This window comes from Barbus barbus, assembly GCF_936440315.1.
Source record: "Barbus barbus genome assembly, chromosome: 16".
Taxonomy (NCBI): domain Eukaryota; kingdom Metazoa; phylum Chordata; class Actinopteri; order Cypriniformes; family Cyprinidae; genus Barbus; species Barbus barbus.
Genome location: NC_136744.1, coordinates 23,000,339 through 23,027,648, shown reverse-complemented (window position 1 = coordinate 23,027,648; position 27,310 = coordinate 23,000,339). Strand labels below are relative to the sequence as shown.

Sequence of the window (27,310 nt, the reverse complement as noted above, 5' to 3'; positions counted from 1 at the left end):
TTTATTGAGGAAAGTGTTATGATTATGTATGGGTGGGGTTAGGGAAATGTTTAAAATTATATTCTTGTTCATCTGGAATTTCTGTAGCATGCTATGCAGTCAAGACCTATTTTTTGATCTTGAAAATAAACTGACTTTAACATTGCTAAAAAATAGCACGAAATTATGAAAGCAATGAAAAAAACAAACTAAAGTGTATTATAGGCCTATTGTTTGATGAGTGGGCAAAGTTCAATTTAAAATGCTTTCAAATGGCTCTTTTCCTCTAAAACTTATTTTGCATGTATTTCATAAAAAAACCGTAGAACTATGCTTTTCATACTCTCACCTGTGTATAATTTATCTGAAACATCATTTACACCACATTTCAGATATGTTTGATAACATTCTGTGGTGGACGTAAAATTGGTGAAAATTATATTAAAACATTTTGGACTCATTCTTCTTGTTAGCTAGGATTCAATGATAGCTTTTTATGCATTCTGAATTCAGGATGCATATTTTCACACATGCATAATTTGACAAAATTACAGCTCATTGGAAATTACATGCAATAAAAATATTCCATTCACACATCGTGTCAAGTGTCCTCACACATCATGTCTCATGTTTCATCTCAAGCATGCTCTTCACTGATCATTTTGTTTCCTTGGTAACCAAAGACACAAACTTAAAAAAAAAAAAAAAAAAACTTTATTAGTGGAAAAAATGCATTGTGGTAGAAATAAACTGATATAAATCATTTTTACACCATATTTCAAAAATATAATAATTATTATTTAATGATGGATTTTCGCATTTAAAAAAACACAAATCTGGGTCTGAGATTGATCAAATAGTACACTTTCGAAACAAAAATGCAGTAAAAAAATGTTTAACATTGGCTAATATTCTGGCAAGTTCTGAAAAACATTAATAAAATATTTGCCCAAAGTTATCTGGTCTTTAATATTGTTCGATATGTTAGAGAGAACATTACTGCAAAAACAATAACTGCTTCCATAATGAATGTTAGCAACAAATTTTGTTACTTAGTTATTTCTTAAATCTGGTCTGGGCTTGCTAGTTTGTTTTTAATATAAAAAGTTATATTTTTGGTAAATGTAAAAAGCCCCTTCACAGCAAAATTGAAATGAATACACCTCAAGGAAATGTAAATTCATGTCTGTACAGTAGAGAGCGCAGCTCAAACAAACCTTTCAGTTGTGTTACCATTCTGGATTGCATGAAGAATAGGACAACGGATAAGAAAGTTCAATTCTCTTCTGCAATAAAAAAGATACACATAAGTTTATCTAAAGTAATTTCTGCTTATTAGTATGGTTGAATTGGATAATCAAAGGTCAGCTGAAAAGACACTGGTTAATAAAATAGGATTAAATACAATGTATTTCATTGTTTTAATTTATTTTGAGGAATACTGGTTCTATTTTTTGTGCAAGTGAGGCGAGTAAATGCATGGTAACATTTAGTCTAGAACTAATCATAATTTTTACAGTGCACACAACAAATCTTACTCCTGATTTCTCTCAACACTGGGACAGGAGAACTGTCAGTCAACAATTGGGAAAACAAAGATACTTATTTTGAAAGAAGCTCTTCTAAATCAAAAAGTAATGCACTCCTTTACTATTTAGCCTAGGCCTACTTGAAAAAGTAATCTGATTACGTAACTCATGTCATAATACATTATTATTATTACATTGCCCCCAACCCTGGTTAAAATCTCAAATGAATTCATTTATTTATGTAATTAAAAGAGTCTCTGTCCATCTCTCTTAACCCATCCGGTTATCACCATGTACGGAGTGTTACACAGTGACAGTTCTCACTGACGTCTGTGCACACACACATACACACACACGACAGGATGCACGTGGGAGGAGAGAAAACGCCGGAGACAGCATGAATAGGAGTAGGTGGATACAGAAATCCACTTTCCCCTCTATTTTTCATCCTCTCCCTCTCATCTTCAATCTGAAACTGGCTTTTACCTGTTATGCAAGGGGCTGCCTACTCTCAGCATCATAGAAAGAGCAGGTTCATTTTCAGACCTACCAAAAATAAATTCCATTCTGTGAACTACTGCCACACACATATGCTAATTGACAGGCATACTCATAAAAACGCTATTATAGATGCGGGTTGTCCTCATTAGATTGCATTACAGCTTTTATATAACTGTAGATGATGAACAGCTTGTGCACACAGACAGAAGAAAAAAATGAACTTAACACTAAATCCACACACAGCGTAGTCTGATTGATTCCTATTTGATGCAAAATCTCTGCAGCCAGGATGTCGATTTAGTAATCTAGGGACTGAATCCAAGCCAATTTATAGTCCAAATTTTGCACTCCTTCTCCTTCTGCCTGGAGATTTTAGGTTTCTAAAATCTTTCAAAAGATTCAGCATCACCTCCTTCAGCAAGAGCAGCTCCAGATGGACAGACTGAAGCTGAGAGCCAGAGAGAACAGTTGCAGAGCTGTTGTAGGTTTACTGTGCAGCTGCGAGTACAATCACTGTCCCTGCAGGTATTTAGAGATCAGTAGCTTGAGGAAAAGCACAGTTTGGTCAGAAGTCAATAGAGTTTTTTTGTTTGTTTTTTAGTATAGGCCTTTAATATAGTACAAGTTTATTCGGGAATTAAATATATAAGCATTTATCAATAAATAATTAATATAACAAATGTCAAGTGAAAGAAGAATCAAGTGATTTCATTAATAAATTGACATCCATTGACATTAATTCTCCCATAATTATGTTGGATTAATTTGTGTTTAAGAAGGTCAAGATCTAAGCATCTCGTTGAAGATTGTCATGCCACTATGGCTGACTCTCTGCTCTGAGAACCTCAATAACTACTGGCATCAGTTTAGAGCCTGCTCTGTGACCCAATTACTGTCATAAGAATAAAAATGATTAAGCAATTAATTCCCCCCCTCCCCCCCCACCAAGTCTCTCTCACACAGATACTCACGAGAGTGGCACACGGACAAAATTCACATGGCACTCAATCACAGGCTTTCTAGCACGCACACACACTCTACAACAACCTCAATACACCCACACACACACTCTCCTGCACTCCTCTGCTAGCACTCACGTTTCAGATGCTCACACGTGTCACATGACACAATACAACACAGAGGTCAAAAATTTGGTCAAATCAATAGCATCTGACAAACAACATCCAGATTATTCTAAAACACAGTATTACCTTCCTGTCAGTGATCCTGAGAAAGTCTTATAAGCAAAATTAAACATCAATATCATCTTTACAGCTTTAAAACTGTGACAATTTTACAATGCCTTTAAGGGTTGTCAACTTTTTTTATTTTGAGAACAATCAAAATATTTTTTTAAAGAAAACCACAGTTATTGTGATTTATTTGTGACGTGTAAATCAATAATAATTTGATAAATAAGTAAAGCAGGCCTATTTGGCCTATTTTGTTGTCACGTCTGATATAGGAGAGAAGATATAGGCCTGTATAAAGAGTTAATTTGCAAAAACAGATAACTCTGTTTTAACAATTCTCAAAAATCAAGCTTTTTTAATTTTGCTTTCCAATTATTCTCAATGAAACTGCAGTTGTTGTTTTTTGACTAGGTTACAAAAAAAAAAAACAGCTAGCTGCTAACTAACAAAATAAAACACAATACGAACACGGTAACATCATAAAAAACTTGATTTTTGAAAATGTAAAAAAAAAAAGAAACGTTTTTTCAAATAAACTCTTCATATATAGGCTATATATTTGAAAATGTATCGAATTTGTGTACAATAATTTTCACAATCTTTCACATAAAATTTTGTCTGAATAAATAAATTGCTTCTGCGTTGGGAGGTGAAATAGCAACAACTGCTGACTAAGTGTCTCTGGCCGTATATAAATTATATCGACACATATTCAAATACGAGTTTGTTTGAACAGATATCGTTTTTTGTTGAGAGGTAACCATAGCAACAACTACTGGCTCACATCTATATCGACAAACCAATTTCTCTTTTGTATTATTTTGATCTATTTGCTCTCTTTTTGGTTACCGTGAAAATTCTGCCTGGAGCAATTATCACCACTTAGCAATTAGGAAAGAACATTTCAGCTTTAGCTCCGACGTTTTTTGCTGTCAAACACTAGAGCTGAAGAGTGACTTGTGATGTAGCCTACATAAACACACCTTGGATGGGAAAATCAGGCGCGCTCTTAGAGCAGGTGCACTACCACAAACACTGGCTGTGTCTCAAATTCATCAAGCACTTCTGCCATACTTTGCATCGTCAGTGTGATTGGATTCCTGGAGCTCATCGCGTAAACTGACAGCGATTTTATGCAGTAGCTGTTGGAGCTCGAGCACCAGTACTGGAGTCGGCCTACGCCCACCGAATTTATACCGCCCCCTCCTCTATCCTCCGGTGCATAGGACGGAGAGCGCGAAGGAGACGCGTACGTGAAGAGCTGCCATCGGAGGGAATATTCCGTTTTCGTTCACAGGAAGCCTCCTTATCAACAAGACAAGATGGATGAGATGGAAGAGGAGTTAAAATGCCCGGTGTGCGGCTCGTTTTTCCGCGAGCCGATCATCCTGCCGTGCTCGCATAATATCTGCCTGGCCTGCGCGAGAAACATCCTGGTGCAGACGCCCGACGCCGAATCCCCGCAGAGCAGCCGCGCGTCAGGCTCCGGCGTCTCCGATTATGATTACTTAGACCTGGATAAAATGAGTCTGTACAGCGAGGCGGACAGCGGATACGGCTCTTACGGCGGGTTCGTGAGCGCACCGACCACCCCGTGCCAGAAGTCCCCCAACGGGGTGCGCGTTTTTCCCCCTACCATGCCTCCTCCACCCCAGGCGCAACACCACCTGCTGCCTCACACCGGCGTCCTGCCGCCGGTCCCGCGGAACTCCTGCCTTACCTGCCCGCAATGCCACCGCAGCCTGACGCTGGACGACCGGGGGCTCCGGGGCTTCCCTAAGAACCGTGTGCTGGAGGGGGTTGTGGACCGGTACCAGCAGAGCAAAGCGGCCGCGCTCAAGTGCCAGCTGTGCGAGAAGAGCCCCCGCGAGGCGACGGTTATGTGCGAACAGTGTGACGTTTTCTACTGCGATCCGTGCCGCCTGAGATGCCATCCGCCCCGGGGTCCGCTGGCCAAACACCGGCTCGTGCCTCCGGCTCAAGGCAGAATCAGCCGCCGCGCTAGCCCCCGGAAGATCTCCACATGCACCGAGCACGAGCTGGAGAACCTGAGTATGTACTGCGTCCAGTGTAAGACCCCCGTGTGCTACCAGTGTCTGGAGGACGGCAAACACTCCACTCATGAGGTCAAAGCGCTGGGGGCCATGTGGAAGCTCCACAAGGTGGGGAAACTGATTGAGATTGTTGTTTACTATTTAAAAAAATCACTGATGACTAAAAAAGCATCTTAAAACCAGCCTGGTTTAAGCTGGTCTAACAGATGGACAACCTGGTCTGGATGTTTCACGGTCTGGGTAAATTGGTTTTCAGTTGGTTTAGCTGGTCAGCAACCTGGTCTGCTACACTCTTAAAAATAAAGGTCTCAAAAAGGAGTAATGTCATAGAAGAACTATTTTTGCTTTCCCAAAGAATCCTTGAGTGAACAGTTCTTTAAATAATCATTATTTTCTTATTGTGTAAAGAATCTTTTTTCCCACTGTATAGAACCTTTTGTGTGGAAAGATTCCATGGTTGTTAAACCTTATTCATGGAATCATCAACCTTTATTTCTTAGAGTGTGCTGTCTGACCAGCTCAAAAGTGCCCTAAATCATTTTAAAGCCAGCTCAAATCTCCTTTTTCAGTGGGCTGAGCACTCTGGTTTTAGTATAAAATGCCTATAGTGCAGTAAGAGTCACTGTGATGGGTGAGACACCACCGGTCTAATTAAAACCCAGCGCACGACACAACCAGCCATGATTCAGGCCAAATGAAAAACACTTGCACACCAGCTCTCCAGCTTAGATTCAACAGAAAAAAAGCCCAAAGTAATTCAAATCCAGGTATTCAAGACAAACCATCTGATGGAAAATATGCTTGTGTGGATTTTGAGGCATCTGCGGTGCACATTCTGTGCTGTTTTAAAGTGATGGAGGTTAAATGCTCCTGTGATGTTGTGTTATTTTCCAAATATCTGTTGATGGGAACTCAACCGTACAGGATGCTCGTGTTAACTGTGTGTGTCTGGATTCCTCAGGGAACATGTAAAACTGCAGTGGCCATGGCCTGTTGTTGTAGCAACATGATACAGTGAGGCAGTGAGCTGATTTACTGTGTCTGTCTGTGGAAGAGAAAGACAGTATCCATAGGAGAGGCGAAGAATGAAGAAAGAGTCCCCCCTCTCTCTCCTAGTCCTAACATGCATGCATTATGTGAGTTAATAAATTGTGAGTTAATTTAGCAGTAAACACAGCAAGACTGTTTTATTTATTTAGAAACCATTAACATGAGCAATCAACAGGGACGAAGATGGTGGATCAGTAAGTACATGGTTTAACACGGCTCACACAGGTTATGCCTTAGAAGAAATGTTGGCGTGAGACCACTAGTGATGCTTCAATATTAAATATACTGGGTGATATGATAGGATGATAATTATTGCTATGGCTGATAAGTGATAAATAGGCAATGTAAAAAAAAATACACACTAAAAACTAAAGCCAGTCATTTTAAATGCTACAAGTGAATTAATACACCATAATGATAATATGAAAATGGATATTAACTTGGAGATTTGCTACAGATTATAAAGTATTATTAAATTATTGTTTTTTTTAAAGATTAATTTTATGAGTGATGCTGATCTTTTGAGCTTTATCTTCATCAAAGAATCCTGAAATTATCAATGTGTAAAGTAGTTCTGCTGCTTCATATTTTTGTATTAATATTTAATATTTTACAAAAATACTGTGCAGCACAACTATTGTTAACATTGATAATAATAAGAAATGTTTCTAAAGCACCAAATCAGCATTAGAATGATTTCTGAAGGATCATGTGACACTGAAGACTTTAGTAATGATGCTGAAAATTCAGCTTTGCCATCACAAGGATAAATTACTTTTTAAAATATATTAAAATAGAAATGCTATTTTGAATTTTAAGAATATTTCACAATATTACTGTTTTTACTGTATTTTTTAAATCAAATAAATGCAGCCTTTGTGAGCATATGTGACCCTGGACCACAAAACCAGTCTTAAGTCGCTGGGGTGGCAATAGCCAAAAACATTGCATGGGGTCAAAATTATCAATTTTTCTTTTATGCCAAAAATCAATAGGATATTAAGTAAAGATCATGTTCCATGAAAATATTTTGTAAATTTCTTACCCTAAATATATCAAAACTTAATTTTTGATTAGTAATATGCATTGCTAAGAACTTCATTTGGACAATGTTAAAGGCGATTTTCTCAATATTTAGATTTTTTTGCACCCTCAGATTGAGATTTTCAAAGAGTTGTATCTTGGCCAAATATTCCATACATCAATGGAAAGCGTATTTATTCAGCTTTCAGATGATGTATAAATCTCAATTTCGAAAAATTTACACTGAAGACTGGTTTTGTGGTCCAGAGTAACATATAAGAAACTTCTTTCAAAAAATATTACAGACCCCAAACTTTTGAACAGTTGTGTATATCTAATTTTGACTGATAAATTACTATAAATTTGAAGTCTGTTCATTAGAAACTCAATAAAATGATTACAAATAGTACATTTCAGGCATTTGATTGCATTTTATTTGGCAGTTTGGCTTGATCTCTGATATATGGTACTAACATTTGCCCCTCTGTCAGCTTTTAATTAGGTGAGGAGACATTTCCATGTGCAGACAGCTGTAAGAGCAGAAAAAGTTACCTTGCACTAGAAACCATTCCTATTCAATATCCACTCCCGCATTTCAAGCACTGCATTACTCCATGTGTTGAGCTGCGTCATTTTGTGTTCAGTTACATTACTCTCTGTTCAGGGCTCCATGTCTGATGTTGTGGCTGCATAATATCAGTTTGAACTGGGACAGCAGCAGCATCACAGCAGACCCAAATACGGCTTCCCCCTTTTAGCACCTGGGACACACTAACACAGAGAGATCAGATCTTGGATCAGTGTCCTCTACTATGGACCCATATGTAGCTGTTTCACTGAACACTGGCGAGTTGGCCTCATATCAGAGGAAAATGGCCTCTTTCCGCATTGCAGAAACTTGCTCGTCATTCACTAAACAGATTGTAGTTTTGCTGTAGCCTCAGGGCACCATATGCTTCTCTTTTTCTCCATTTCTCCATCTATCTTTCCATGCACAGACACTTACACAGCAAGCAGGAAATGGGGCCTGTGATGTGTTGATGCTCTGAAAGTCTTTTTACTTGAAGGGAGTATATTACTGCTTTTTGCAACAGTGCCAAATATTCAAATTTTAATATTTTTATTGGTAAAATAGTAGTCCACAGAAATGGCCAATGCCTATATCTAGAGTCCTGGGTGTCAGATATAATGTTTCCATATATAGAATTTTTTGTTTTTTTTAACATTTCACTTATTTTGCATGATTATTTTACAGATTTTACTAACAGTTCACTAAATTATAAACAGAAATTGTTTATTGTCCAGTGAAAATGCTGTCGTTCGATTTTGGAACTGGTTTATTACTAACATACATAGCTAAAGATTTATTTTAAAGTTCAAATGCAACAGAATGATTTCCATGATGAGTCTGGAATGATTTCCCTCTTTTTTCTCAAAGTGTGCCGTTTTTGTGCCGCTAGTGCACCAAATGGAAATGTGAAAAAATGATTGTTTCCAAACATGTTTTTTAAATATTCTTGTTGCCCCTGCTGCCCACCCCGTCTACTATTGCATGACCAAACTAGTAGTGCGTAGTGTGTAATGATATGTTGGGCTCTATATGTGGTATTCTAGTGTGTAACATTTTTAAATGAGACTAACTCTTTTAAGGTAAGAAAACTCTTGTGATACATTTACATTTATTGGCAAGACTAAGGAAAGACAGCACAGGTGAATGCGGTAAATTTCAAATAGGTTTCACCACACTTGATTAATTACAGTACGTTAGGACAATTGTTTTGTAGTACATTTTCTGAAATGTTATGTTTAAAAACAAATGAGGCATTATCTATTTAAATATGCATTTATTTGCATACATTTTCCAGAATGGAAATGTGAACATTGGATGAAGCCAGGTTCAAAATTCTTATTTTTATTTTAGACATACTATGGAAGCACAATAGCCCAAAATCTCAAAATTGGCCAGTGCAAGAAAAGACAAGGGTTCTGCTTGTGGTGTTTTTCCCTAATTATTTAACTAATGTGTTTGTAGCAACTGGGCCCTTATTACAGAACCAACTGAACTCCAGAATCCTGTCTTATCTGTTTACTAACAGTGGTGATTTCAGTTCTCAATTAGGACAAATGCTTAAGATATGGTTCTGTAACACTGCACCTGGTGGGTTCTCATCGTAGGACTTTAGTATGTCTAGTATGTTAGTATGCATTGCTTTAGTGTGCAGTGCTGTAATGTGCTGTCCTTTAATGTGTGAGGCTGTCATACGGCTCTAGTATGTAACGTTCTAGAGCGTAGTGCTGTAGTGTATATGGCTGTGGTGTAGTATGTAGGCCATAGAATAAAATTTGGATCACTGTGTTTCATTACTTGTTCTCTCATTTTTGTTCCTCGTTTGAGAACAGATCACAAATGAAAGTGGAGGTCTCTTGGCGGATGGTTGTCATAGCAATGTGAGAACATTTATAATGGGATATTTTTCCCACTCTAAAGCAACATCCTTTCACTGTGCCTGACGCACACACACACATACGCACGTTCACTCCTCTTCCTATTCTCTCACCCACTCTTTCAATGACAGATTTAATGACTAACCTCTCACAAATTATGTCACTTCCTCGCTCAACTCAACTTTCTAGCATAAACACATTTCATGTACATCACTGCTTCCCTGTTGTAGCAGATTAAACAATGTTTAACTGTGTTAAAGTGTTAAGAGTACAGAAAAAATTATAGTAAAGATAAAAAATTATTATATGTCATTTTAATAAAATGTTGGGTCTCTTTAAAATCTCTAAAATACAGAAAAAAAGTCAAGATTTACATAGTACTGTTCAAAAGTTGGGGTCAGTGAGATTTTTTTATTTATTTTTTAAAGAATAATTTACTTTAATTCAGCTAAAATGCATTCAGTTGATCAAAAGTAGCAGTAAATCTTTTACAATGTTACAAAAAAGTCAAACGGCAAAAGTTAAAAAAATGCTAGGCCTATTCTTTTAAACTTTATATTCATCAATAAAATCCTGAAAAAACGTATCATGGTTTCCACAAAGATATTAAGTGGAATAACTGTTTTTAACATTGAAAATAATAAGAAATGTTTCTTGAGCACCAAATCGGCATATCAGAATTATTTCTGAAGAATCACGTGACACTGAATACTGGAGTAATGGCTGCTGAAAATTCAGATTTGTCATCACAGGAATAAATTACATTTTAAAATGTATTAAGTTATTTTAAATAACCTCGAACTTCTGAATTGAAGTGTATTGTACTAAAACATAAAACGCATAAAATTGAACTTTTTATTATTAGTATTAATATTAATATGATTATTTTTATAATTTTGTTTTACAGAAAGTTTACTCACAAAATAAATTAGAAAATATTTCAGACAGAAACAGAAGTTGTTTATTTTCCAAATGTCAAGGCTGTTGTTAGAATTTTGGAACTGGTTTATCCAAAACGTTTTAGAGAGGTCCACACGTAACCTAAATCCATGCATTACTAAAGCTTTAGTAAAATTAGGTTAGTAAAGTTCAATTGCTCTTTATATATAGTTCCTATATCTTCTCACATCTCCCTCTCCTTCTGTCTTTATGTTTCCAGGGACAGCTCTCTCAAGCACTGAATGTTCTGTCTGATCGGGCCACAGAGGCCAAAGAGTTCCTGGTGCAGCTCAGAAATATGGTACAACACATACAGGTATGCACACTTGCACTTTTACACACAACTGTGCAGTGCTGTATCAACTTTTACTATCTAATTCTTTCCTCACCTTGTGTTTCAGGAGAATGGAGTTGAATTCGAGGCATGTTTGGTTGCCCAGTGTGATGCTCTGATTGAAGCTCTCAACCGCAGGAAAGCTCAGCTTCTCAGCAGAGTAACCAAAGAACATGAACACAAACTCTCAGTAAGCACAACCACACAAGACATCCCCAACCCAATGGAAGTTTGTCTATAAATACATATGCTGTTTGTTTTATGTAAATGTGACAAGAATTGTACATTGTAATAAAAAATCTGTGGAAAAATGGAAAAGAAACTAGTCATATTCTACAAGGATATTTTCTGTTCAATTTAAAGACATTTCCTTTAATCCTAAAACACAATTTTTAATTCAGAATACAGGTAAAATGCCTGTGAAATATCAATACATAAAATTCCTATATATTATTGAGCCATATTTTAGAGTGAAGTGACAAACTATTGGGCTGCAGGGGCACATATCCATTATTATTAGGCCTATAAGACAGCAAGATGGTTAAAAGCATAAACTAATTATGCAGCTTGGTGTTTCTAGATGCATGTGAGTCACTGAAGGGATTAAATGTTCCTCAACGTGCATGTCTAACGTTCACTTTTCAGTTATTGGGCCACATTTTTTAGTAGCTTTGTAGGAATAGAATTATAGTAAAATACACTGAAGGCACATAAAGTCCACCCAAAAATGTTATTTCATACCGTGGAAATGTTACAAATGTTGTTTCTTCCGTGGAACGCAAAAGAAGATATTTTGAAGAATGTTTGTAAGCAAACAGTTTTGGTTCCCATTGACTTCCATTGTATGGACAAAAATAAATAAGTCAACAGGAATAAAAATGTTTTGTTATCAAAATTCTTTAAAATATCTTCATTTGTCTTAGAGTCTTAGAGGTAGGCTGTATGGAATAACATGAGGGTAAATGATGAATTTAGTTTAGTGTTTAGTTTATTAACTAATATTCATGGAAATCTCCACACATTTCTGTATTAGGGCAACAGATGACTGGGCACTGAGGATATTTTCTACTTCCCCATTAAAAATTCATTAAATCTCTTTTCTGCCAAAGTTGGATTCAGAATAGGTTCATGCTTCAGGCAGCAGGGCTAATCAGCAGCCATTGTTGGTGTGTCAAAACAGCCTGTTTCTAGCCTAAGCTTCTATCAAGATTCAAGTTTATCTGTATAGCGCTTTTTGCGATACAAATCATTGCAAAGCAGCTCTACAGGAAATTAAGTTTCCACAATATATTTATATATTGCAGATTTGAAATGGGTCTGTAATTTGCCAGTTCATTAGAATCTAGTTGTGGTTTCTTAATAAGAGGCTTAACCGCCAGCTTGAATGGTTTTGGGACGTGACCTAAAGACAACGATGAGTTAATAATATTGAGAAGCGGTTCTTCTGCTACAGGTAACAACTCTTTCAGTAGTTTAGTGGGTATAGGATCCAATAAACATGTTGTTGGTTTAGATGCACTGATAAGTTTATTTAGCTCTTCCTGTCCTATAGTTGTAAAGCACTGCAGTTTTTCTTTGGGTGCGATGAATGAAGCTGAAATACTAGACGCAGTAGAATATATATTTGTTATTGTATTTCTAATGTTATCTATTTTATCAGTAAAGAAATTCATAAACTCATTACTATTAAACTGTGAGGGAATATTTAGATCGGGTGGCGTGTGTTTATTTGTTAATCTAGCCACTGTGCTAAATAAGAACCTTGGATTGTTTTGGTTATTATCTATGAGTTTGCGGATATGCTCTGCCCTGGCAGCTTTTAGAGCCTGTCTATAGCTGGACATACTGTTTTTCCACGCAATTCTAAAAACTTCCAAGTTAGTTTTTCTCCATTTGCGCTCAAGATTACGAGTTTCTTTCTTGAGAGAATGGGTATAACTGTTGTACCATGGCGCAGTACGTTTTTCTCTAACCTTTTTCAATTTGAGGGGGGCAACAGCTTCTAATGTATTAGAGAAGATAGTCCCATTTTGCTAGTCATTTCGTCTAGTTCATGTGTATTTATGGGTACACAGAGCAGTTGAGATAAATCAGGCAGGTTATTTGTGAATTTGTGAAATATTTAGGAGCCCAAGCTTTAAAAATAGTTTTTGTTCATTTATTTTGCATTTTTCTGGTTTAATCACGATCAGATTTTTTCTATTTATATTTTGACCTCGCTATTCGGGGAACAGACACAGTCTGTATAGATTAGACAATGCAAGTACATCTTTTAAGTGGGTAGAACAAAAGTCATCCTAGCAGTTATTTGAGAATTGGCTTACTATTCAAATGGAGCATAGCGTCCTGGAGATGTTGTCCGACAGAAGTTTCGCTCCGACTCTGCTGGGGTGCAGGCCATCAGCACGAAAAAGCCTAGGACGCTCCCAGAAAAGATTCCAATTATTAACAAAGAGCAGTTTCTGTTCTTTACACCATGACAATAACCATTCGTTTAAAGCAAACAGTCTACTGAACCTTTCGTGTCCTTGTCGATACGTGGGAAGCGGTCCTGAAAAGCCATATGAAAAGGTTTTCTATCATAGGGGTAACGCAGATTAATGGTTAAAAATCTGGGCTATTAACACAGAGATATTATGTTTAACCTCGAGTCATTGTGTCCTTGAATGAGACTCTGAATCCCAAGCTGCTCCAGTGAGACTGCATCTATAGTTAGTGTACTGCAATTCTTTTTAGTTGAAATGCAGCTGTGAAATGGCAAGTAACCAAATGTAAAATCAGTGTGCTTTTAAACAGTCTCAAGAATTCTTGTCATACTCCAGTCACTTATAATGCGCTAGCATGATACTGATTTGGTCTTCCAGTGGGTAGTTGTTAAATGACGTGTCCGGATTTAAATGTATGCAAATGTAAAAGTTGACCCCATAGTGTGGTGAGAACTCTAGTGATACTTTTGGGTGGAGAAGGGGCGGTGGAGGGATGCTGATTAACCGTCAAATGAATAGAGGTATGTCAGCTGTATTTATATCTGTGCATTGATTAACTTGAGTGCATACCACTTGTGTTTAATTAGTATCTGACGTGCTCCTCCCAAATGTTGTTAATAAAACATCATGCCATACAAGATATAGATGAGTTTGTTTCGTCATTGGATCAGATTTGGCTAAATTTAGCATCACATCATTTGCTCACCAGTGGATCCTCTGCAGTGAATGGGTGCCGTCAAAATGAGAGTCCAAACAGCTGATAAAAACATCACAATTATCCAGAAATAATCAACACAACTCCAGTCTATACGTTAACACTGTGTGTTTGTAAGAAACAAATCCATCATTAAGGCATTTTAAATTTAAACTGTTGCTTTTGGCCAAAATATATAATAATCCGTAATCTGCAATCCATAATGATGCTTCCTCCATTATAGTTTTTTGTTTGATTTAATTGTGGTCTACTTTTTGCAGTAAGTCAGTTAATGGTACTTTTACTTTTGGCATAGATACATTTTTATTACATTGAAAGTTGACACATATATTTTTGTCTGTGAGTTATGAAGAGAAATATACTGTTAAAGTTGTATAGTATGTGAGATTTTCTTTTTCTTTTTTGCTGGCATCTTATATCAGCCTATTCTCCCTTCTTGTCTCCATGGTGCCACAGACCTGTTCCCATGGTTACAAAGATGTTGGGGTTCTAGTTTTGACCAGAGGCTCTGCGAGATGAGACTGCATTTCTTCAGTTCTGTCTCATACTGTTTGGATTTGAACAGCTCTCATGTGAAGTGTTTTATGTTTGAATCATTCAATGTGGTTAGATGCTCTCTGAGGCCATCTACAGCTTTGGAGGACGTGTGTGTGTGTGTGTGTGTGTGTGTGTGTATTAGTGTGTACTTGATGTGCATCACATAAAAGAGATGTAGCCGCTAGGTTTAAGTAGAAGTTGAAGAGGCACACACTGACACACATTCATCCATTGAAATATGCAGTCATGAAGTGCAAATGGATTTTAAAATGTTTTTTTGTAAAAGGTCAGTGATGTGTTTGCTGCTCAGAGAGGATGCAGACTATTGGTCCTGCTGTTGCCTAGCAACCCAGCCATAGCACAGTTACCATGAATTCATTCTCTTTCTCTTTCTTTCTACCTCTTTATCTCCTTTTTTGTCTCAGGTGGTTCGTGATCAGATATCCCACTGCACGGTGAAGTTGAGGCAGACCACAGGACTAATGGAATACTGTCTGGAAGTTATCAAAGAAAACGACCCCAGCGGCTTCTTGCAGGTCCTTGACCCTTTTATACTCTATAGTTATAAAGATTAAATGATAAAATTATTATTAAAATTATAGTCATCAGCCATTATTTTATACTCTATAGTTATAAAAAGAAATGTATTATTAAAGTAATCTTCATTAGCCATTATTTCATACTCTATAGTTTGGCGATGTCTACATTCACTTCTTGCATATTTTTAAAAGTATTTTGATTGTAATTTATAGTGTCTAATTTTTTATTTATTTATAAAAAATAGCAGTTTTACATTTTTTACATATTATAATAATACATTATATATATATATATATATGTATATTTATGTATATATATATATATATATATATGTATGTATATATATATATATATATATATATATATATATATATATAATAAAATATATAATATTTTATAATCTCTTTTTTCATGTATCAACCATAACATGAAAATAATTGTCGGCCAGAACTTTAATATCTATACTAAATGTTATTATATTGCTCTTTGCGAGTGTTGTGCAAAACTGGTTCAAAGCCAGTGTGACATCATTGTTCTGTTAAGGACCATAGTGAAGACTTGTACAATTCACTAAGATTAAAAAAGACTGGTACCTGATATACAAATGGAAAACTGCCTAGAAATTACTTATAAAAGAGTGGAAAGGGCATGCAAATGTATTCGTTAAAAAGAGTGTGATCCTATAAAACTTTTCCTCAAATACAAGGACTCCTGCTTAATGACACTTTGCCTTCCAAAACTTTTCCAATCACAAAATGTTTCTTGCTCCAAGGATTCTTATTAAATTAACAGAAGGTCATACATTTACATAATGGCAACACTTCATTAATTTGACTTAATGCCGTGTAATATATTCTGAATTACAGTCTGTGTGTGTGTGTGTGTGTGTGTGTGTGTGTGTAGATTTCAGATGCTCTGATCAGACGGGTCCATTTGACAGAGAATCAGTGGGGGAAGGGCTCTCTGACCCCTCGCATGAGCAGTGACTTTGACCTGACGCTGGACAGCGGACCCCTGCTGCAGACCATACACCAGTTAGACTTCGTCCAGATGAAGGGTGAGTCTGTGTGTGTATGTGATTGGGCGTTTCAATTTTTTGCATGGCTTTCCTTAATGACACAGTAAGACAGAACACTGGACCCAAAATAACCCTGTCCATCTTTGTTTGTGGCTTTGTGTGTGTGTTTAGTTCCAGCTGCTCCTATTCTTCAGTTAGAGGAGTGCTGCACTCAAACCAACAGTGCGACTCTGTCGTGGAAACAGCCGCCTCTCTCCACCATTGCTGTGGACGGCTACATTTTAGAACTAGATGATGGGAATGGAGGCCAGTTCAGAGTGAGTGTCATGTACAGTACATACACACAGTGAACCCTTTTGTGCTATTGCATTCTCAAGATTGTATATGCATTACTGATAAAAAATTTTTAATGTTTGAAAAACATGAAAAGTCTCTTATGCTCACTAATACAGCATATATTTAAACAACAACAACAAAAAAAAAACTGTAAAAATGGTAAATATTATTACAATTTAAAATAACTGTTTTCTGTCTGTATATATTTTAAAATAAAATGTATTCCTGTAATGCAAAGCTGAATTTTCACATGAACCTTCAGAAATTAATTTAATATGCTGATTTGGTTCTCAAATAAATGCATCCTTGGTGAGCATCACAGACTTCTTTCAAAAATATTAATCTTAATTTAAAAATCTTAATTATTCTGCTGCTCAAAAGCATCTTTCAGCCATTCTGAAGTCGCTATAAATTGCAATTAAAATGAATGGGAATTATTAGATTCTTTTTGATCAGATTGTCCAGATATCAGACAGTTCTGAGTTTCAGTGGGCATGTTGCTTCTGGATACACACCAAAAACATTTCTGAGCTGAATGCAAAAGAAAGTGTGGGGCTAGAAAAGCTTGATATTTCATAAATTGGAGTTAAATTGAACGGCCGGCATCTCAAATCCACACATTAATTTTCAGTATGGAACTAAAGCTGTGCAAAATCATGTGGAAATACACAACATTGATGAAATTTATGATAAAAGTTCAGCATCATACACCAGTATAAATATTGTAGCTTCATCGTAAGCAACATTGCAATAATAATGACTATTTCGAGCAAATGGAATCATACAGAGACCATACATTATTATTTTTATGGTCTAGTATTACTTTTCTTTCTCAAAGCAGACAACACTGCATGATGATTCTGCTCAGCTGACTCAATGATCTGTCCAAGAGAAAGAGGTTTTGCTCTAAAGGAAGAAAAATTTGAGTAAATATCCATATAAGCATGGACATACACACTCATCCGATGTCAGTGTGCATTGTATTATTAAAGTGATATTTTTGAGCATGGATTTGACATTTGGCTGTGAGCAGTCAGAATGAGTGACGTACAATGAGTGAGCTACGAGGGACACGCATGTATTTCCATTAGATCAAGTCAAGTCCACAAACATGGTGTCTCATCTCACATTTGCAGCAAAATGCAATCTAAAGATGATTCACGCCTTTCGCTGCAGAACTCTATTTATATATTAGAGGACCACTGTACCCACAAATACACACACTTATATGATCACACATGCATGCACGCACACACACAACCACTGTCACTCATTGTTTACACTTGGCCCCTTGTGATTTAATTTCATGTGATTTTACATACACTAGCATATAAAAGTTTTTTTAAAGAGGTTTATTATGCTCATCAAGGCTGAATTTATTTGATTAAAAATGCAGAAAAAAAATGTAATATTGTGAAATATTATTACAATCTAAAATAAATGTATATTTTAAAATGCAATTTATTCCTGTGATGCCAAAGCTGATTTTCTTCAGTCTTCAGTGGCTCACGATCCTTCAGAAATCATTCTAATATTCTGAATTTCTGCTCTAGAAATATTTATTATCATTATCAATATTGAAAACAGTTGCTTAATAGTTTTTGTGTGATGCATGTTTTTCAGGTTTCTTTCATGAAAAGGAAGTTCAAATGAACAGCATGTACTGTATTTGAAACAAAGCTTTTGTAACAACTACAGTAAAAGTCTATACTTTCACTTTTTATCAATTTAATGCATCCTTGCTAAATAAACATTAGCCCCCCCCAGAAAAAAAAATGTTTTGGGTGTTCTGATCACAAAGTAAATCACCTGAGATTAAACTAAGACACATACACCATATATAGCCACACATTCCCATTGAAATACTTTCTCTCAGACACACACATTGTAACCAACACATTGACACACACACTCAACTTTCCTCTAAACAGGCCAAGCTCTTATTTTAGAAAGCCAGGTTCATGTGTTCTCATATTTGCTCCATTTTTGGTTCGATTTTTAGCAACAGTATCACATTGTGTTTTTCCCAAGAGATTCATCAGCATATAGAAAATTAGCATAATATGCAAAGTGTGTCTACTACATACTGCAGAAACAGAGTACACTAGCATACTACATACTAGTATTTCTGTATACAAATTGTCCAAGTGCCTTGGAATACCAAGGCTGAATTTGATTGTGTATACTAGTCTTAGGTAGCACTTTATTTTAGGGTCTCTTAACTAGTTGCTAATTAGCATGCATATTAATAGAATATTAGCCATTTATTAGTTGTAATTAAGCACATATTAATGCCTTATTCTACATGACCTTATTCTACATCCCTAATCATACCCAATACCTAAACTTAACAACTACCTTCCTAACTATTAATAAGCAGCAAATTAGGAGTTTATTGAGGGAAAAGTCATAGTTAATAGTTAGTAATAAGTGTTACCTAGTCTTACTACAGTAAGAGTAGTATGGTAGTACATTATTCCCATTTTGGCCATGGACGTATTTGTTTGTCATAATGCCATTTATAGAGAGCACTGTGTGCTGGATGCTACAGTAGATCCCGCAAAGCAGTGTGCTCAGTCTGGCCATCCATTTCAAGTGTGACCAATAAACCCAAAGTAAAAAAGGGTTTTAACATCTTTTTTCATTCAATATTTGATTAGACTGCCAAATGTTTACACATTTTATCATAAAATTGTGTGAAACGTGTATACTGTTTCATGTATTCCGTTTAAAAATCGTATGCAGTATATAAAATGCAGTGTACAGTAAGCAGTACCCTAAATATTCATTACGAATATAGATTGTTAACCATGTGTGTTTATTAACTGAAGTGTGTATTCTGCAGGAAGTGTACGTTGGTACAGAGATGATCTGCACTGTGGATGGTCTGCACTTCAACAGCGCTTATAAATCTCGTGTTAAAGCGTTTAACTCCAGTGGAGTCGGCCAGTACAGCAAAACGCTTGTCATGCAGACATCAGAGAGTAAGAGATGTTATCTCACTGTTGCACACACACACACACACACACACACACACGCACTTACTATTGAATGCTGTCACTCTTAATGCACAGGGAAGCTTGAGCATGTCAGTGCAAAATAATACAACAGATTTGTATTAGAAATGTCAATATAGTGTGCAGTTTCCACAAATAGGATATACTGTAACGGGGAGGCATTTTCATTTAGATCCATGTGCAGCTTTATTAGTTCCACAGAATAGTCGTACAAGCAGAGGTCAATCACAGACGGTAAACACAATATAGACATGGCAGAATCATAAACCAAGTTCAGGCTGAGGGTCAGGGCAGGCGGCAGACTGAGAATAGAGCAGGTCAACAAGGCAGGCAGAGTCAGAGTAGGCAGGCAGAGTTCGTTCGTAATCGATATAACAGTCCAGGTCAGCAACAGGAAATCAAACACGGGAATAACGCTCAGAAATGTCTGCATGGGCAAGAACAAGACTTCCACTGAGAGAGGGGAAGGAATGGTTTATATATGCTGGTTGATGAGGAACACCTGTGCAGGTAATCAGTCTCAGGAACGGGGTGATATGGGAAATGGAGTCCGAATGATAATGTTAGTATGGTTCCCTCTGGTGGTGATCGGAGGGAGCCACAGAGGCTGAATTTGTGACATATACTTTGGTCTTTTTTAAGTAATTAAAACTAAACTAGTTTCTAACATAAAATGTAATTAGTAGCTAGTTTTGCATGTATGTATCACTCTTAAACATTGTCCAAAACTCATTAACTTTTTTTATTTTATACATATATATATATATATATATATATATATATATTTTTTTTTTTTTTTTTTTTTTTTTTTTTTCAGAATGTATAGATGTTGTATTTTTTTTAAGCTTATGTTAAAAGGTGAGTATCAAAAATGATACATCAGGCTTTTGAGGAAACTTTATTAGTAAAACTCTCAATCATTGCTGTATTGCAAGCTATCAGAATTTCATCTTACCTTTTTCCATATAAATATCAGCAACTGCACCTAATTTTTAAATGTTCAGTTTAAAATTGAATAAAATAAAATTGTGGTGTTTTTTCCTCTTAAATTTAAGCTCCATATTCTCCTGTATCATACTATATGAGCCACAAAAGCTTGATGTATCAAATATGATACTTAACAAAAAATGTTTTTTTACATTTTTTTTATTATGTTATAATATTATATTTTATTATATTCTTACATTTCAAAAATTAGATTTTTCTGACTATTTTCTCATATGTCAGACTTTAAAACTTAATGTAAATTATACACATTCTTGCGTTGTTGCAAAATCATCATTTAAAGAAAATCAATCAGGTCTTATAATTATTATTTTTTTTGAACTTCTGAAATTTTTGCATTTACCATTGATCATTTAATGTAAAGAGAAAGAAAGAAAAAAATGTCAGGCTCTTTTTGTACCGTATTCATGGAAAGTGCCAGTGACGTCACACTGAAAGTCTGCTGTGGAGGTCTTTATGAACACCATTGTATGTCTAATTGTATGTTACTAATATAAATGAATATCATTGTGCTGTTAACTGTACTAACGCTCTATTGTAGTTTATCACTTGTAAGCGCTGAAGAAGTCCAGCTTCCCTGATCTGCTGCTTTCCTTCCTCTCTTTCAGTACCCAATTCTGTTACTTTCTTTTTTTTCCTTCCACCCCTCTGCATTTTCTGTCCTCTGCATTTCTCTGCCTTTTCCACTTTTCATTATCTCTCCAACTTTCTCTCGCTCTTTTCCTCTCTTTCTCTTGATTTCAGTGAGTCTGCCTTCATATGGTTGTAAAACTCTGGCAGCAGGTATGAATGCTGAACATCATCATTATGTTAACCTCATATACCCTTTCTTGTCTGCTTTGCAAGTTTGATTTGCAGTGTCTCTGTGTTCATAAACTCATCTGGACTTTTATTCTTATGGTAAATCAAAGCTCAGCAAGCCTTCGTGACCATATGTGTGTATCAGAGTTTCCGCTAGAAAAAAATGGTGCCGGTCAAAGTGACCGGCAGAGGTTTCGTTTTCCGGACATTTTGGTGATGTGCCGGTCAAATATCGCCTCTTAATTAGTCAAGTTGAGGAAAACTGGAAGCAGGCTATGTAACTTAAAAAATGATATAATCAGTCCGTATAGAATGCAACGTTTATTAGCCTAACTTTCAAATAGACGGAAAAAACATGAACGTCCGATTGGCGTCAATCAACCCCAATTGTTTTTACTATGGTTTCACATTCATAGTTTAACAAACCAATCCCCCTTCCCCACATAAAATATCTGAATAGTAGCCTATTGTTTTTACTCAAGCGAACTTAATTATACACTCTCAATATGTCTCATTTAACTGGTAACATTTAAATTGGCCACCGTGAAATGACTCCTTGTCAAATTAACTGGAACAAACAAATGACTAGGCCTATAACACTGTCATTTTAGGCTACTTTTTACGCTGTTTTGCAGTGCTGAATTGTGCAGCTGCCGACTTAAAATCAAAACTTCTCCACAACTTGCAATGCGCATAAGGCGCGTAACCTTGTTCTCCGCAAGGCGACTTCGCTGCTTCGTCTTGATCCGATTCTGCAGCGAGAACCCCCTCTCTGCAGGAACACTCGAGACAGGGATTACACAGGCTATCTTGGCGAGCTTGGTCCACTCTGGATACATTTCGTTGAAATCACATATGAGGACTTAGCAGGCTGTGGAGAAATGCAATCCTCCATAGCCACGGAGCTCTGTCATGACAGCGAGGGCATCACGTCGCAGGCTTATGGCATCGATAAGAGGAGCGGTGTCCGCAGACTCAATGCTTGTAAAATGGCAAATAATCCTTCTGATCGCTGGTTCTGCATATTATTGAAGAGCTATAACATAATATAATAGGTGAGAACGATATTAGAATTATAGGCCTACAAAAGAATGCTGCGCTTATTATAAATAGACGTTTCAGGGGCCATTCACATATCGCGCCTAAAAACGCGTGGAAAACGCTAGGCGCGCCGCTTTCTCTTTTTTTCCAAAGCGCTCGGGCGGTTGCGCTCCGGAGGCGTCTGTCGTTGCTAAACAACCATCAGCTGCGCTCTCCGTTACAACAAGGAAATTTCAGCAATGGATTTGGACGCGCCTGGAAAAAACGAGCGCGTCGCACCGCGACCGCGTCGCTTCCATTATGAGCGCGCATACCGCGCATCTCCATTTGAAATAACGAACTTGAGCGCGCAAAAGACGCGATATGTGAGCGGCCCCTTAGGCGTGCGCTTTATTTTAAATGCAGCATGCGATGTTGTTTAATAACTTTCAAACGGTAGAGCCTGTTCCTTTATAACATAGCCAAAGGTCGGTGTATTTTTGCTTTATACATTTTAGGCTTATTCTCAAATTCAGATTGTGTTAGTGGGGCGGGATTATTAGGCCATTTTAATCGGACAATTTGACCGGAGAGATTTAATTTTGTCGGACATTTCATTTTTTTTCCGGCCAATGTCCGGCAATTACCGGACAACGGAAACCCTGGTGTGTATGTGTGTGTTGTTTCTGCAGTTGCCTGGTTCACCTTTGACCCTGCGTCGGCCCACCCTGACATCATCTTGTCCAATGACAACCTCACGGTGACATGTAACAGTTACGACGACCGTGTCGTAATGGGCAACACAGGGTTCTCTCGTGGCGTGCACTACTGGGAGATAACCATCGATCGCTATGACAACCACCCCGACCCTGCGTTTGGAGTCGCCCGGGTTGATGTCATGAAGGACGTGATGCTGGGGAAGGATGATAAAGCCTGGGCCATGTATGTGGACAACAACCGCTCCTGGTTCATGCATAACAACTCACACACCAACCGGTATGAATACATTTGTCTATGTGTGCGTGTTTGTTTTGCAACTTCTCGATTAAATGATTATCATGAGAATTAAATTAAATTAAATTAAACAATTAAATTTCTATACATCATGTTATTACTTTTTCAAAAGCACTGCCAGTTAAAGACCACACTGCTCACAGTTTTTAGCAAAATCTACCAGCTCATGCACTGAAAAACAATTGGTGTAGAAACAATTTTAACTCTGAAATTGCTTATAAATTTCACAGTTACACAGTTACAAAGAAACAGCAAGTAACACACTGAATGTGAAATTTTGAAATAGAACAACCGTAGTAGTATTTTATAATAAATCATACTCCAATAATCTTTTTTTATTTACAACTTCAAAAAAAAAATGCATGAAAAAAATGCATTATTATATTATATTATATATTACAAAATATTCACTACAGGTCATATAGCTCTGTATATTATATTATATTATAAAATTATTGAAAGAAATTCTCGGGAATAAAAGCCTGATAAAGCGCCTTATCAAAAATATTCACAGTTGCTCTTGGTTACAAAGTGGATGCTATATTTAGATGAAGCTATGAATGAAGCTAATTTTAATAATTAAATGTATATCCTCTATAGGTCCTTAATAGTCCTAAATAGTCCTTAGTCACATAATGACTCATAAACTACATTTAAAATATATTTGTGAAATTTCAACAAAATGTATTGCCAATGTTGTGACAAGATGCCAACATAGAAGAATCCAGCAAACATGATTTTCTATCAAAACAGAAAATACACCCACTGACATTTCAAAAGGAAAGCATTTATCTGGAGATTGCAAATACAGCACTATTTCTACCGTTTCATAAATCACACCATCAGCTGGCAATATAGAAATAACACCTTCACCCACGCATTCACAGTGAACAATATGCTCTACTGTTTTCATTCTTTTTGTCTTTCATACTCTCCCACCTTCAGTGTCTTTACCTGTGCATAGATGGTGTGGTAGAATCTGCTATCGGATTTGAACATTATTTCTAAGGCACCATAGGTGTGGATTAACATGCAGAAAATGTCCCTACTATCTGGGGGATATCACTGAAATAGGTGTCCTGAGAAATCACACCTGTCTGAGTGACAGCCCTTAGGCTCTGTGAACAGCAAAAATATCAGAAATGCTATCTGCTTGTTAATTAATGTGCATGTTTATGTTTGCTGACATATGGTTGGCTATCATTTTTGGGGGGGCAATGTTTTAGACAGAATATATATGATGAAAAGATGGGACTGGTTAATTTGTGGCGGAAATTCAGTAGCCCCTCACTGCAGAACACAAGATCCAGGGGGCATAGTTGGATCTACATCTAGGGGGTGGAGATGGGTAGGTTTGGGGGTGGAGATGGGTGGGCATCAGGGAGTGGAGACGGGTAGGTTTAGGTATATATAAAGTGGGAGGAGTTGGATCTGGATCCAACCTCGCCCCCTGGATCTTGTGTTCTACAGTGAGGACCATCTTCGGAAACTACAGCGTGTACAAGTGGATGAAAATATGATGCATTACTGCCACCTGCTGCTGGTTTATATTATTCACACGCAGAGGAATCGTCAAGGTTTATTGAGTCAGACATGAGCGCCTATTATAGGTCTTGCACTCTATTTGGTCAGTGCATCACCTTTCATTTATTCTCTCTTTCTTTTCTCCTTCTCTCAGTACGGATGGAGGAATAAATAAAGGAGCGACTGTGGGAGTGCTGCTGGATTTCTCTCGTGGGATTCTGTTGTTTTTGATAAATGATGAGCAACAGGGACCCGTTGCCTTCAACACACTGGAGGGCATGTACTACCCGGCCATCAGCCTCAACCGCAATGTTCAGGTAACATTTATTTCATTTTATTCACTGTAAGCATTTTAGTACACCTCAGCATACTTTTAAAGGGAATAATGCAAAAAATATACTGTACTTGAAAGAATATACTATGTGAAAACTAATGTAATGAGATCTGTGTGATGATGCAACATACTTCCTTCTTCCTGCTTTCAAAAATGTATATAGGGTATAAATACTAATATAGACCAAAAGGCTTTTATGAGCAATCATTTTTGTGTGTCTTTCTTTTCATAGGTGACTCTTCATTCTGGGCTGCCTATTCCTGATTTTTATACACCTGGAGAATCTGAAGCTGGAGGCTCAGTCTGCTGAAGAGTCATTGCACACTTATATACATACATACACACATGCACAGACAAGTGCACATGGATTCAGCTGTGAGTACTTGGCGGGGGAATTGCTGCTGACAGTCATTAATACGTTTTAACAAGGTCTGAGAGTTCTGAAATGTAAACGGACCCGATATATGTGAGGGTTAGGGTTAACTCAACCCTAACTTAACCCTAACCTTAACTCTGACCCTGATGTATGTGAGGTAAATTGATATTGAAGTTCTTTAATCATTTTCTTCTCTCTTTCTTACACTTTTTCTAGATATGATTATTATTATCGATGTTGTCATTGTTGTTTTTATGGAAAAGGTGCTCATGGATTTGAACTCCCAGATTACTGGATATTAACAGATGTCTGTCTTTTGCTTCATGATAAAATCCTCTGTGTGAAGTTAAGCTTAGACATAAGTTACTGATGTGTTAGACCTTAGAGGATGCATTTTACATTACATAGATCTGTTCTGTTGCATATAAAGGTGATTTTAACTGCAGATGGGGACAGAAACTAGAGTAAAATATCTACTATTACAACCTCCTCATGCATATTACGCCTTAGTTAATGTTATATATCCTAAACCCTGAAACTCAAACCCTGACCCAAACCCGATATTTCCATCCTTCCGCATTCACAGTGGATGAGCGAACATACAATTAGACGTATTAGACAATGCCAGAATGAGCTGAATATGTGTCAGTGAGGAGGTAATGGCTTTCTGTTTGTTAAACAGAATAGAAAACACTAATTGGGACAAATACATGCACACACACACACACACACAAGCATTTTCACAGCCTTGCGTAACGTATTATGGAGAGATGAGAATGAATAAAGTTTTTGTTTCTCTCTCTCTGTTTTATTTCTCCTTTGCTGCCTCAAATCTGCACAAGCTAAAAGCAAATGCTAAACAAATAACTGGTGCTGCTTATGTTCAATGTGAGAAAATATTGCAATATTAAAGAATAGAGCTGCAAATCCAAAAGAGAGAAACTTTAAACAAGACAGCATACATTGTAGCTGCTTGAATCATTGGCTATTAGTTTACCATAAAGGATGTACTTTTGCGTTAAGAAAAATGTTTAAAATCCCACTGGTGGGGTTAAAATATGGGGCAGGTGCTGTACTTTATCTGTTTGTTGAGCAGATGGTTTATGCTCAACAAACAATTGAATGTTTGGGTGCAGTGAGGGACAATTTCACCCATTGTAAATTGTATTTTTTAATAAATTAATCCCAATATAAGAAATGTATTATTATTATTACTATTGTGTCTGAATTGTTGTTATCTGTAAAGATCTATGCTCAATAAACTGGATTATGTGCAATATAAAACTTCTTCTGTTATTTCCCTTCCAAAATAGTTTGTGCAAATTTGCAATGGAAAATATTTTTATTAGCTACTGTTTACGTTTTAAATCTTTGTAGTAATGTGGTTTATATAATTGAAATAACAATTTAATTATTACATTGCAGTTACAATATTAAGAAGCAATAATAATTTAACAATTATGTTTTTCAAAAATCTTAGGTCTGAGACATTTTTGACTGAAGCCCTATAAAAACATCAAAATTAATTTTAATTAAAAAA

General features: G+C 36.6%; 1 protein-coding gene across 1 annotated transcript; it reads left to right on the top strand.

Annotated features, from left to right (window-relative positions):
• Nucleotides 1-4,432: 4,432 nt before the first annotated feature.
• On the top strand, nt 4,433-27,049 carry trim9 (tripartite motif containing 9). Its single transcript, XM_079437006.1, has 10 exons — nt 4,433-5,364; nt 10,934-11,029; nt 11,115-11,237; nt 15,211-15,321; nt 16,229-16,382; nt 16,515-16,660; nt 19,525-19,663; nt 23,215-23,518; nt 25,215-25,377; nt 25,627-27,049. Exons 1-10 carry the CDS (start codon nt 4,525-4,527, stop codon nt 25,702-25,704), a joined length of 2,154 nt encoding a protein of 717 aa, XP_079293132.1. The 5' UTR covers nt 4,433-4,524; the 3' UTR covers nt 25,705-27,049.
• Nucleotides 27,050-27,310: the final 261 nt, after the last annotated feature.